Source organism: Talpa europaea (assembly GCF_964194135.1).
Source record: "Talpa europaea genome assembly, chromosome: 11".
In the NCBI taxonomy this organism is placed as follows: Eukaryota; Metazoa; Chordata; class Mammalia; order Eulipotyphla; family Talpidae; genus Talpa; species Talpa europaea.
In genome coordinates, this window is record NC_140078.1 from 82,758,836 (window position 1) to 82,771,907 (window position 13,072).

General features: G+C 38.9%; 1 protein-coding gene across 1 annotated transcript in view; it reads left to right on the forward strand.

The window, feature by feature from the left end:
* The window catches only part of GADL1 (glutamate decarboxylase like 1), a gene marked incomplete at its 5' end in the record, with an annotated part of 152,348 nt that overhangs the window by 93,478 nt on the left and 45,798 nt on the right, over nucleotides 1–13,072 (forward strand). The window contains one exon of the mRNA XM_084247508.1: nucleotides 8,196–8,285. Coding sequence (XP_084103634.1) covers nucleotides 8,196–8,285 — 90 coding nt within the window. The remainder of the gene's footprint in view (nucleotides 1–8,195; nucleotides 8,286–13,072) is intronic.

Sequence of the window (13,072 nt, forward strand, 5' to 3'; positions counted from 1 at the left end):
ATTTTGGATGCTAGGAGAACAGAGGAATGGGGGGCAGGATGGAAGGGATGACAAGAAAAGAGTAAATGGTGGGCCTCCCCGGTGGTGCAGCAGTTGAGCGCTGGATTGCGAAGCTGCCCGCAGCTTCTGCAGCTCTGGTTCGATCCCCGGCCACTGGGTGAGGGTCCCACATGGCGCGCAGACCTCTCCTGCTGCCCACTGCTCCCCTCAGCAGTGTATTTCGCCAGTCTGCCTGTTCTGCTCGCCACTCAGGCTCTGGTAAATTATCTCACCCTCCTGTGCTTCTGACTGTACCCAGTGCTTGTATAAATAAATAAATAAATAAATCTTAAAAAAAAAAAAAAGGAAAAGAGTAAACGGGGCCAATTGGGAGGCTGCTGCAATGGTCCCAGTGAGACATGCTGGTGGTCCTCAGATGACATCAGGAGACTGCTCCAGGCAGTCCTGGCCAGTCTCCACCACAAAAGAGGCATCTGGTTTACAGGGCCTAAAAATCCAAAGTTCCTGAAAACTAAGGATTTTAAGAGCTTGCAAAGGTAGCAGAAGAATTCATATTTAAGTGCTTTTTTGGTAACACTACAGGGAAACAAGAAGACAAATTTAGAATGTGGAATATTCTACTGGATAGCTGACCTGGTTTCTCCAACAAATTGGTGGCATGAAGAAAAAATAAAGGAGGAAATGCTAACAATCGTTTTAGGTTGCAAGAGACTTAAGAGGCATCACAACCAAATATAACATATAGAACTGTTGGAATCCTAGTTTGAATAACCAATGGTAAAACGTGAATTTTGAAACAACTGGGAAATTTCTAATATAAGCTGGTAATTGGATGATACTAGGGAATTATTGATAATTTTGTTAGGCATGCTAATGGCATAATGATTATGTTAAAAATGTCTATTTTTTAGAGATGCATACTTAAGCAGGTAGAGGGGGAAAAACAGCTATGTGATTGACTTGAGTTTGAGTCATCATCTTTATTTTATTGAGGATGAGTTACATCTTTTTATTCTTAAATTAGAATTACCACCCTCATTTCTCTGATTATGAGAATTATAGTGTTTAGCGATGTGCTATATACCCCAGAATTGTACTTTCTTCTGATAGAGCTGAGAGGAAAAGTGATGAAAAAAAATATGAACCAATTAAAAATTATTTATGCATTCTTCCTAAAGCCTTAAAAAATGAGACAGGGAGAAAGGTTTACCATCATTTTTAGGGAATTGCAAATACTCACATACTCGTAATGAAAGTTAAGATAGGTTTTGATCGTTAGGCCTTCTGCCCTGGGCATTACATTTGCAGGAGACAGCTGGTGCAAGATCAGTGAAGGCTTCTTCTTTTTTTTTTTAAGATTTATTTTATTTATACAAGAACTTGGGCACAGGCCAGATGTGTAGGAGGGTGAAAGGATTCACCAGAGACAGAGCAGGGAACAGAACAGGCAGACTGACGAAGTACACTGCTGAGGGGAGCAGCGGGCACGGCTGGAGAGGTCTGCTCACCATGTGGGATTCTCACCTGCCAGCCGGGGTGGAACCCATGCTGCAGAGGCTGCAGACAGCTTCATAGAGCTGAGCTCAACCGCCTGCACCACCAAGGAGGCCCCTGAAAGTGGCTTCTTCCTAAATTCTATTCCAGATTTCCTACTTACAAGGAGTATTACATGTATTCTGCCTTTGCCTCTTTTTTTTCCTATTCCATTTGGAGAAACAAGGTCCATTCAGACCTTGAATTTTACATTGTAAGTGCCAATTTGGTACCAAGTACTTTCTTTGGATTAATTAAATATAACCCTAATGCATACTTAAGAGGATCGCCAAGAAAGGTTCACTTGGAGTCTAGGTCTGGGAGGTTACAAAGTTTTTCAGTTGAGGAAAAACCAAAGTCATAATATGTATTTAACTTTTTCTCGCTGTTTTGAGATAGCAACGAGAGTGTTAAGTGGAACCCTAAAAACAGTAAATGAACACAAGATGGAGTACCCAGGACTGGAATATCTTATCCTGGAAAAAACAAAAATAATGTATATCTTCTTGAAGATGATTGAAAGTTATCATTTCAAATGAATTCTGCATTATTCATAGGCCCCTGAAAATCATATCTTTATTTTTTGGTGTTAGATCTAAGATCTAATAGATGCTTTCCTAGAGGTGCATTCATTCTTTTACTATCATTCACATATTTTATTTTGATCTCTTGGGAGAGTCCTAATTATTCACTTTTTGTTTTTCTCCTTCTGAGTTCCACATTAGGAAGAATTATTTAGGATTCATAGACTTTCTGAGTTATAAAGAATCTTCAAGGACACCTAGTTAACTTCCTGCTCCGTGCTGGAAACCTTTCTTGAAAGAATCGGTGCCTGCATGTGCCTGCACACATCCTTTGCCAGAGAAGTCACGGTTTCTTCTTCTTCCAGGGAACTCTAATAATTTATATTCTAAAACTAATAATGCCTGCTATTAGTATCAAGCATCTTGCAATGTATAGTTATCTTCTTATATAGTTTTATTAGATCACAGCAACCTTCTAGTTACTGAATCCAATGCACATTCTTTAATTTCTGTGGATGTGTGCGACATTTTAGGCTGTATCGCCTCTATCCCGCTTGACGGTCTCCCCTGCCTTGGTTTGTTTGACTTGCTCTCCCAAGTCATTCTCAGTCTATATAGGAAGTTCTCGTCATCTGGATATCCCCTTAAGTGTCTTTGGCCCTTGACTGTGTCCATATACTCTTCCAAAAATGTTTTATCCTTATCTAGACCTTTGTTATCATTATAGTTCTCAATATACTTTTCCATCCCTGAGTTGTCCTTTGTATATAGCTTTATCTTAAAATTTTCAATTAGACTGCCAAAGGCACCTCCAATTCAACATTTCCAAAGCTGAAGTGTAGTCATTTTCCTAATCAAAATTCTACATTCATTTTTTGCTATTTAGACCGAGGATCTATCCAAACAAATGGCTTGATGTTGTCTTTATAGTCATCTCCCTTTCCGTCCTTCAAATGTGTGCTGGGTACTTACTCTGTTCCACTGCCGCAGCTGCTCCTAGTTCAGGCTACTGTCACTCCTGAGGTTGGCACTGTCTTCTTACCCATCCCCTATTTTATCTTGGACTTTTCCAGCCCACTCTCCAAACTACAGCTACACTGACATTTATAAAATGAAACCTGTCTCTAGATTGGAACTTTCCAGTGACTCCACATTGCCTCTGGGATCAAATCCAAACTCCCAAGCATGACATCTGAGGAAGCTCGTCATGAAATGACTCCCAACTCCAGTCCCAGCTTCACCTCCCTTCAGTACAGCCTGTCTTCTATTCAGTCCAAGTATTTGCCACGCCCCTCAATACATTAAATTTTACATTTGCGCTATTTTTTGCCAGGAATGTTTCTCAGATTATGAGAAATTTCTTTTGTAATGCTCCTTCCATTGCTGCTTAAGTGCCTGTACCTAACTCCATTACTAGTCTCTGAGGTACTGAAGATATGCAGATAGTGCGAGTCATTTTTCTCATCCTAATGCCTGGTTCAATATCTAGAACATACAAAATTCTTCCTATTAAATGGATCATTTTGATTGCCATTCTTTAGACATGCTGTAGTTTTTAATGTCCCCCTTCAACTGTGTATGCAAATATTAACATAGTCATGTATCTCTCCTAGTACAAATTTTAATGGGGCTATTCATCAACTTGAAAAGGACATCTCTTTCTACCAATATAACCCCAAATAATAGCCATTATGCTAATGGAGTACCTGCTAGATATGGCCCTAAATATTGAAAATAATCTTCACTTGTCAAATCAACTCCTGTGGGACACACAATAGCATCTTGATTTTATAGATTAGGAAGCTGAAGTTTAGAGAATTTGACACTTATCCAAGCAAAGACCTGGTGAAGTTGCCATTCAAATCACATTCATGTGACTCCAAACTCAGGCTGTTTTTGCTATTCAGTGCTACTGTCGAGATTTTTCCATACTTTAATTAGATATTTAAAACTTATGAGCATAAAGTCAATTAAAATCCACTATTGTCCCCTTTCTCCATTTTATATTTGCATGATTGATTGTTTCAATCTATGTGCTAGATTCTACATTTATACTTATTAAAATATAGAGTGCTAGCTTTGTTTACTACTATCATTGTGATCTAATGACACTGTAAGTGAAAGAGATGAATTTTTTTTTGTGACAAGACTCAGTTTTAGATAATGAAAATGATTCCATCTTGGTAACAACTGACTTTTTTCCCAAGAGATCTTTTTTCCCATTTGTTTAGTATTCCTTCGTGGAATTGACATCAAAACACTAATTTTCTTTCTTGGGATATATCTATTTTTTCATATTTGGACATCAGGATAGTGTACATGCATCTTTTTTGCTTCTGTGCTTCTCTCTTGAGTTTCTAAGGGTTATGACAATGACATTACTGCTATGTTTTTTTTTTTTATGCTCTTCACTATTATTTGTCTGCTGTAGATACTTGGAAATCTTTTTATGCCTCCCAGTTATGTTATGATGTTAGAGAACATACACTGAATGTGTTCCTAAGATCTTCAAGTGGTCGGGCTTTCATTTAAGTAGGGAATTGAGTGGCACATGAATGTTTCTGCTCTGAAATTATGCATTACTGCTTTGGAACCTCTTAAAGAAAGTCATCATATTAAATACAAACTACAGAGATAAAGAGAGAAGAAAAATTCAAATATAGTCTTTGTGAATATTCAAAGAGATGTTTTCCCATCCTTTAATAATTTATATTAATTTTGGAAATGACTGTAACAAAAGTATTTTCCCAAATGGAGCATAAAATTTCCTCTAATGAAGTGTTAAGTGGATATCCCAAGTTTTCAGGGGTACTGACCCCACCTATTCTAGAAGAGTCTGGACAAAAGGAATCACAGATATGTTACTTCTAAAATATTCTGATAGAAATTTACTAAAGGAAGTAAATTTGAAAGGTGACTCTAAAGGTCTAAGTACTCTCATAAAATATAGAGGAGATCGGGCAGCAAATAAAAACTAATGCAAAATGATTTATAATGTTGCCATGCAAGTGAAAAGGAATAACTGACTTAATGGTGTATTTAGTCAGGGTCCAATAAGTAGATAAAAACTGCACAGTAATTTAAAGTGGAAACGCACAGTATAAAAAATTATTAGCAGAGCATTGGAGACATGGGGATTACCTCCTGGGCGAAAAAGAGAACTGTAGAAAAAATTGAGGAATAGCAGCTATAGAGACAAACCACCACAGCTAGAATTCAGAGCACAAAAGCAAGAGTCCATGTCTCCCAGGGCTGAGCACCAGGCTTGGCTGCAGAGGGAACAATGTAACTTACTGGGTAGGAGAGGTGCACTCAGAAATCTCACTGGTGTGAGGAATTCTCTGGAAATCCACCACTGGAGTGCTGGGGGCAGGACAAAGCTTTGGAACACCCACAAGGGTGCCAGAGAAGGCAGAGGCAACACTCCCCCATAAAACTGCCTGAGAAGAGTGCTAGAAAAAGCCACTATGACTGCCTACCTGGTCCCAGTCAGCTTTGAAGTCACCCAAAGGGGTGCTCTTGGGGGGCATTTTGGGGGCCACTTCCTGCTGTCACTAATGCTCCAGAAAAGAGGCACATGAACTTCATGACCCAGGAGTTGAGCACACAGGAACCAAGAGATGCTCTTCCTTCTCAATGTCCCACCAGCGCCCTCTGCTGACAAAGTCTGAGATTGGACCAGATGCCAAGGAGAACTATTCAGAGTTCACCTCTATTATTGCAGAACACCAAGAAAGTGTGGATTTGGAGCTGAGAGGCAATAAATCAAGTGGCATAAATGATACCTAGAAAAATAATTTTTGATATAAAGACATGAATTCCCAGAATCTTGTGACAGATCATAACTATTTTTCTTCTATGTTCTAATCATAGTTCTTTTATTTGAGAAGCTTTATTCCCATTAAATAATCAAATAATATGAAAAAGCCAGTACCTTTTATTTTCTTATTTTTTTAAGATTTATTTATTTATGCATACAAGAGCTGGGTACAGGCCAGAGATGCTGGTGGGGGGTGCGGGTGGTGGTGAGAGGTTTCACCAGAGACAGTAGGGAACAGAACAGGCAGATTGACTGAAATACACTGCTGAGGGGAGCAGCGGATGAGACAGGAGAGGTCTGCTGTGCCATGTGGGTTTCCCTCTGGCTGGCTGGGGATCGAACCCGTGCTGCAGAGGCTGCAGATTGCTTCATAGTGCGGCGCTTAACCCCTTGCGCCCCCAGGGAGGCCTGCCAGTACCTTTTATAGTAGAGAAACAAAATCAATTATTAATCGGAAATCCAAGCATAAATTGTATAGGTTTGTAAAGTCTATTATAGTATCATGATTAATGTTTGTGGGAATAAAGCTGCATGACATGGAACACCATTTTGAATGATTCAGTTTTGAAGATTTGTAACTCTTTTTATTTTTTGTCAAACCTATAAATAAGCATGTTAGAAATTTAATGGGTGAAAGGATGAGCAGAACAAAAACATATCTTGTTGAGCTGGGAATGTTTCTGGGTATTCCTGTATGATTTAAAATCCACTAAAGTTAGAACTCCGTATCATACCAGTTTTGATTATAAGACATGAGAAGCTAGCTATTATTTCCTTCTGAAATACTTTGAAACTTTATCCCTATGCTAGAACATAACTTGAACGGTTATGGAGAACTGTTATGACATTGGTAAACACCAACAAACTGGATTTTGGTAATAAAATTGAAGTCATTTCAAATGCCATCAGTGCGGGACTCCCTGGTGGCCTAGGGGTTAAGTCTTAGTGCCATCACTGCTACAGCCTGAGTTAATCCCTGGCCAAAGAGCTAACCCACATGGCACAGCAGACCTCTCCTGTCTCAACTGCTACTCCCCTCAGCAGTGTATTTCAGTAGATCCACCTGATATGCTTCCCACTCTGTTCTCTGGTGAGTCCTCTCACCCCCTGCACCTCTAGCCCATACCCCATTTCTTCTACACAAAAATTAAAAAAAAAAATAAAAAGAAGACATCTTTAAAAAAAAAAATACATCAGTGTGAAGAGTCAGGTGAGGAAGGTGCTGAGTAGAATGGCATGGCCCATAATCTTTCCTACAATTCTGTGTCTGATTTGTCAACTCCTAATATAATGTTCCAGATCACCTAGACAGTGAATATAAGTCTTGTGATTTTCTTTGACATGGGACTCCATACACACTCCCTCCCTTCATTGCACATTTTTGTCCAGTGAAGATGGAAGGTGTGGTAGAAAAGATCCCCTTGTCTGTGTGGCAATGGCTAGGCTAAAGCCTGTTCTGGAATATTATCCCATGATTAGTCAAATCATGTCTGATGGAAGAACATATGACTAAGTTATGGCTGTGTTAGATCAGAGTTTCTCAAACAAGCACCACACACTTTCCCTTTCAGAATCACCCCTGCTGCCTCTTAAAATCTAACTTCATTAACATTTTTTATGATGAACTTTATCAGACTCTATGAATTCCAAGAATAGGAACTGAGAATCTATGTTTTGAACAAGTCCTATTGCTGAGTCATGTCTTACTGATATTTGAGAGCTGGGAGTCCAGGGGATCTTTTTTTTTTCCCAAGTATTGGTGTGGATCATGGCAGGGCTAGTAAATCTCAAGAATATCATGTGCTATCAGTTAAAAGATAATCTGGGATTTTGCATTTGTCGAGTATCGCAGGTAATAGAAGCTAATTTTGGCTCCTGTAAGCAGTAAAGGAAAGCTGTAAGGATATAGTGGTATACGAAATAACTTAAGGATCAGAGTTGAAGAGAGAAGAAGTAGGGCATCTCTGGACATACGTGTGTCAGGTACTGAATACGTGTGTCAGGTACTGATAGGTGCAATGTTGAATCAGCCCAGGCATCATTATTATTATTATTATTACTATTATTATTATTATTTTCCTGATTTTGTACTCATCCCTTACCCAGAGGGAAGAGTGCCCTCTAGATATACCCAATTGAGAACAATATTTCCCAATAGACTTACCAAAAATAAAGCTGAATGGATGTCTACTTTGTCAGATTCTGATTTCTTATCAAAGTAATACAAATAGGATGGATCTTAAAGAATATACCTAAGAGTTTAATTGCATTCTAATATTAGGTTAATGAAATAATTTTTAAATTTTCTTAATCCCCAGCCTGAATATGCCAATATTTGCTTTTGGTACATTCCACCAAGCCTCAGAAAGATGGAAGAAGGACCTGAGTTCTGGGCAAAACTTAATTTGGTAAGTAACAAAGAAATTGCATTTACCCTTTTGATGAAATAGATTCACTGTCCTTTATCTCTCAATCCTATAAATAAGTCTGTACTTGCAGGAGTCTCTTAAAGATCCAGAGGGGTCAGTCCTAGTATATCAAAAAATAATGACATGCCAAAGAGTTGTAAGCATTGCTAGCAGTCAACACATTAACATTCTTGGGATACACACAAATTTAAAATAATTGTGCTGTTGTGAGATAATTATGGAATTTATTAGAAGTTCTCATTCACAGTTCACTTCAGAAAATATAACCTGGTAATGGGACTCAAGATTAGAGTTGTGTGATGAATAGCTTCTCCCTTTAACTCTGCCAGGGCATATCCGTGACTGTATCACCTCACTTGGATATAATGTTTAAAGTCTAAATCTGGTATCCTTTATGAGTGGAGACTTTCTGTTTTCTCACCAACAAAGACCCGGCATCTTATGCCCAAGGGACTTATGTGATAAAAAAGAAAAGAGAGGTCAGCAGTGGGTTTCATCTGATCATTGGACAAAATGTGCTTGAAAGTGTCTTTTGCACACATCTGGTGAGGGCTAATCATCCAGAGTGAGAAGCCTCAGGGTGCAGGGACTGCTTGTGTCTCACCTGCACCTCTCTTAGCATGGTCCTGCCAGTTAAAGTCCTGCCTTGGACCCAGATATCAGTCTCATGAGTCAACATGCTTTGATCCCACCTCCCCCGAAGGAACATAAAGAGTATATTGAAGTGAACCAGTGGAAGCTCCCCTGGGGATTCTGTGGCCATGACATGTAGACTGAGAGTTCACAATGGGTCGGTGCCATCAAAGCCAGGTGACCCTCCACCTTGGTATCTTCTCCCTCAAAGCACAGTTACTGCCATGGCCCTGGTTAGTAAAAGCTTCCACCTGACACTCCCTCCCTCCCTCCAGGGGGAAATCAATGAGAGTTTCAACACTTTTTCAAGGTGATAGCCCTTCTATTTGCCCTGTAGAAGAAAAGGCAAACTCCCCTGTCAGGCAAGCAACCAACATTTACTGAGTGCTCACTGTGCTGTGCACTGGAGATACATCAAAAAGACTTGGTCCCTGCCCTTGAGAAGCTCGCTTGTAGGGAGACAAATGAGCACAGAGATAATCACAGTGTAACTAGGAGGTGCTTGGATGGACATGAACTCTGTTTGCAGTGAAAGCAGAAAGAAAGGAAATCTATCCCAGTGTGTGTGACACTACTCTGAGCCTTGAACAATAAGTGGATGCCAGTCAGGGGACAACTATAAAGCAGTGGATTCCAGGAAGAATTACAGCGTGATGACAGAGAGGTGAAGAAAGAAGGCAATGATTGGGAGACCACAGGGAAACAAAGGGGCAGTGATGGGAGGGGAGACAGAGCAGCAGGCACAGGGCAGGTTGTAGGGTCGCTCATGAAATTGTGCCACAACCTAATTAAGAAAAGAGGAAAGACAGGGTCTTTAAGCCATAGCCCCGCAAAACATCACCTGCAGCATCTCCTTTTAGCCTCAGGTCATTTTCTATTTATTCATAGTTTATTAAGCCTGTGCAAGGTCGCATAATAGCTACCCACTATATAAATATTCTACCTCTTGTCAAATCTGGGATCAGGCAGCAAAGCCAGGGAGAGATGGATGATGTTATCTGCGCCTTTGCTAGACCAGCCTTTCATTACCCATTTCAGGCAGTTAGCACAGCCCTCGGGATTGGTCTTGCATTTTTGTCACACAATGCAAATAAGAAAGTGCTTAAGAATACATTTCAGATGGTAAGTAACCCATAAAAAGAAATAAGCACTGGACAATGTGAGAATTTAATGGTGAGGTTTCTGGGGACATTTTCCATTCTAATGGAATGCAACTGACATTTTTTGGTGGAGTGGAGAGTAATTGCTTAGAGTTGAGAAAGATACATTTGCTTTTTTTTTTCCCCTCACTTTTCAATTGTTAAGAAACCCAACGAAGAATGTGATATTTATGTTTTACTGACTCAGACTGCTGCACAGACACAGGTTGGGATAACTAAACAGCCCCATTACATTTAGGGATATTTTTTACTCTTCCTTTATTGAAAAAACTGTTTACGTTATTCTCAGGAATTAAATACTGCAGAATTCACTTTTCATCTTAATTGGAAATTGAATGGGATCAGGATATTCTGGTCTACCCCAGTATTTAACAACATTATCCTGTTACCCTGTGCTTCTCCCTTAATTTTTCTGGTTCCTCCTCCTTGCTCCATCTCAGATACTATTTTAATTGTTATGGTTGCATCTGATTAGTAAACATAAATGCTGCAGACAGATTCCCAGTTTCCTTTTATTCTCTCTGTGTGTGGGTGTGTGTGCATGAATTTGTCGAGGAAGTGAGGCATATATATCTATTGTTGATCTATGTGGTTTTATGCTTCCTGTTGTAAGAGAATACATGTACATGATTTATAACCTAGAGTGTACTTCCAGCACACTCGAAATTTATTTGGGGGTTTATCTTGGATGGAGAATCACAAACAAATAAATATACTGAATAAGGCTTTGCCCCTTCAATTCAGAGGAGTGTCAGGTTGGGCTGTCAGATTTCTGAATCAGTGGTATGATGAGTCCTTCCTTTGGCAGCACGTGGGGGGAGGGATTATTTTGTAATGAATCCGGAGTTTCAGAGTTGTGCAGATGTGCCTGTGTGAATATGTGTGCTTGTGTGTACACGTGTATATGTGACACTATGGCCATTATTCTGTGACACTATTTAATCACCTAGTCCCAGCAACTTCTCTTTTTAAGATGTCCTCAATAAAATGCTCTTCTTTCTGATTCTTTCGAGCTTATGGGACCCTAAGTCTGTAGGTCTTCATTAGCTCACTCTCCAGATTGTATTTGCCTTTTTTTTTTTTTTTTTTGGTCTTCGCCTCCTACCACCTTACCAACTTCTTTTCCTCTTTATTTCTTCATGTTGTGCCTTCATCCCTCTGTCCCTGCTTAATCATTTCACTCTCCTGCTGGAAGCCTCTGAGTGGCTTCCTAGTCTCTCCAGCAGCAGTTTTCAACCCTAGAGTTCCTGTGACCATTGCTTAGAATATATATTATTAAGTTCCCCTTACTCTCCTAAAAGGATACCAATAAAGAACATAACTCACCTGCACTTAATTTTGTAAAGGGCAATAGAAAATCATGCATGTAATGTGAAGGAGAAATAAGTTTGTAATAAAGATACATTCATTACATAAATGCTTGGGCATGACTGTTATTAGAAGCCACGAGGAAGTGGTAAGATTCTCACACATAGTCTTAGAACCACAGGGAATGTGGATGACATACAAATGCAGACTTTTATGAGTGACATTATGATGTAAGCCACAGGGACAGTGTGGTATTCATAAAATGATTTTCAAAAAATGTGCACAACTCTTGGGAAAGTATTGAGGGGGCATTTGTCCCTTGATTTACATGGTAGTGGAAAATTTAGTGTTTATTTAAAATGGACATAGAATATTTTGCATGTGTATATAAAACAGAGCTAGGTTCTAGACTTGGGTAACTGTGATCAAGTTTGTCATCTGCATTTCAAGGAAAGTATTGGAAAGTTGTGCATGACACAGGACAATTCTTCTTTGCTCAGGCAGCTGGTTCCCACCCCCTAAATACCAGTAACAACCTCCGGATTTGGTGAAAAACAAACACATCTGCCCAAATTTCCAAAATATTTCTTAAGAGTGTGGCAACATCTTGAGAAAGACTGGTTCATGGGATAAAATTTAGTAACTGATGTTATCCAAAGGCCTTCAGGTTGAATGCTCCAGTATTTTCTAACTCAATCTTTTATGGCTTCCAGGACTGACACCTATGCAGAGTTTACTGAGCCAAAGAAGTTTCACCAGTTTTCTTTTTAGTTAGGAAACAGGCTAGAACCTAGGTAACGGATACTTTTCAGTAATTAAATTGGCAAATTACGTTGGTTTTAATGTTAATGCCTACTGCCAGTGATGATATCAGGGGACTGAAGCTGCTAATGGGCATATAAGTTTGTATAAATTTTCTGGAGAGCAGCTTTATAAAACATGCCAAATATTTGGCAGATATTTTTTTTTTTTCTGCCAGGAATTCTACTTACAGAAACGTATCCTTTTGAAATAGGTATAGAACTGTGGAGGAAGAAAAGCTATTCAGAAAAATCACAGTATTATTTAAAGTAGCAGAAAATGTAAAAGAACGCAGGTATTCAACTAAGGAACCTGTTAAATTTTGGCACCTAATTTATATGCAATTTCTAGCATGTAGACACTTAACATTTGTACTGTACTATTAATTAAATAAAAGAGCTATAAAACTGCCACTTCAGGATGACACAGATTTTGAAAAATTATGTTTATATAGAGATATTTATATACATATAAAATATTATCTATATGGTGAGAAAAGAAGCAGGCCATGGACACCAAAACATCGTAGAGTTATAGATGATTTTTCCTTTCTTTGGTATATCTCTGTAATTTCTTAATTTTTACAATTAATATATACTGCTTTTGTGAAAATAATAACACAAATCATAATAATAAGCCAAAGTACAGTGTCATTGACCCACTGAAACTATAGCTTTCCTTGAGTATTTATCCAGAGGCTATCTAGGTATTGACCACAATCTAACAGTTAAGAAAGAACATTGAAAAACATCATTGAGCATTCACCGCAATATGTATTTATTGCTATTAAATTATCTTCATGTACTACTTTCCAGCTATAGTATGGTACATTTAAAATGACACAAAGTGAATTTTTTAAGGATC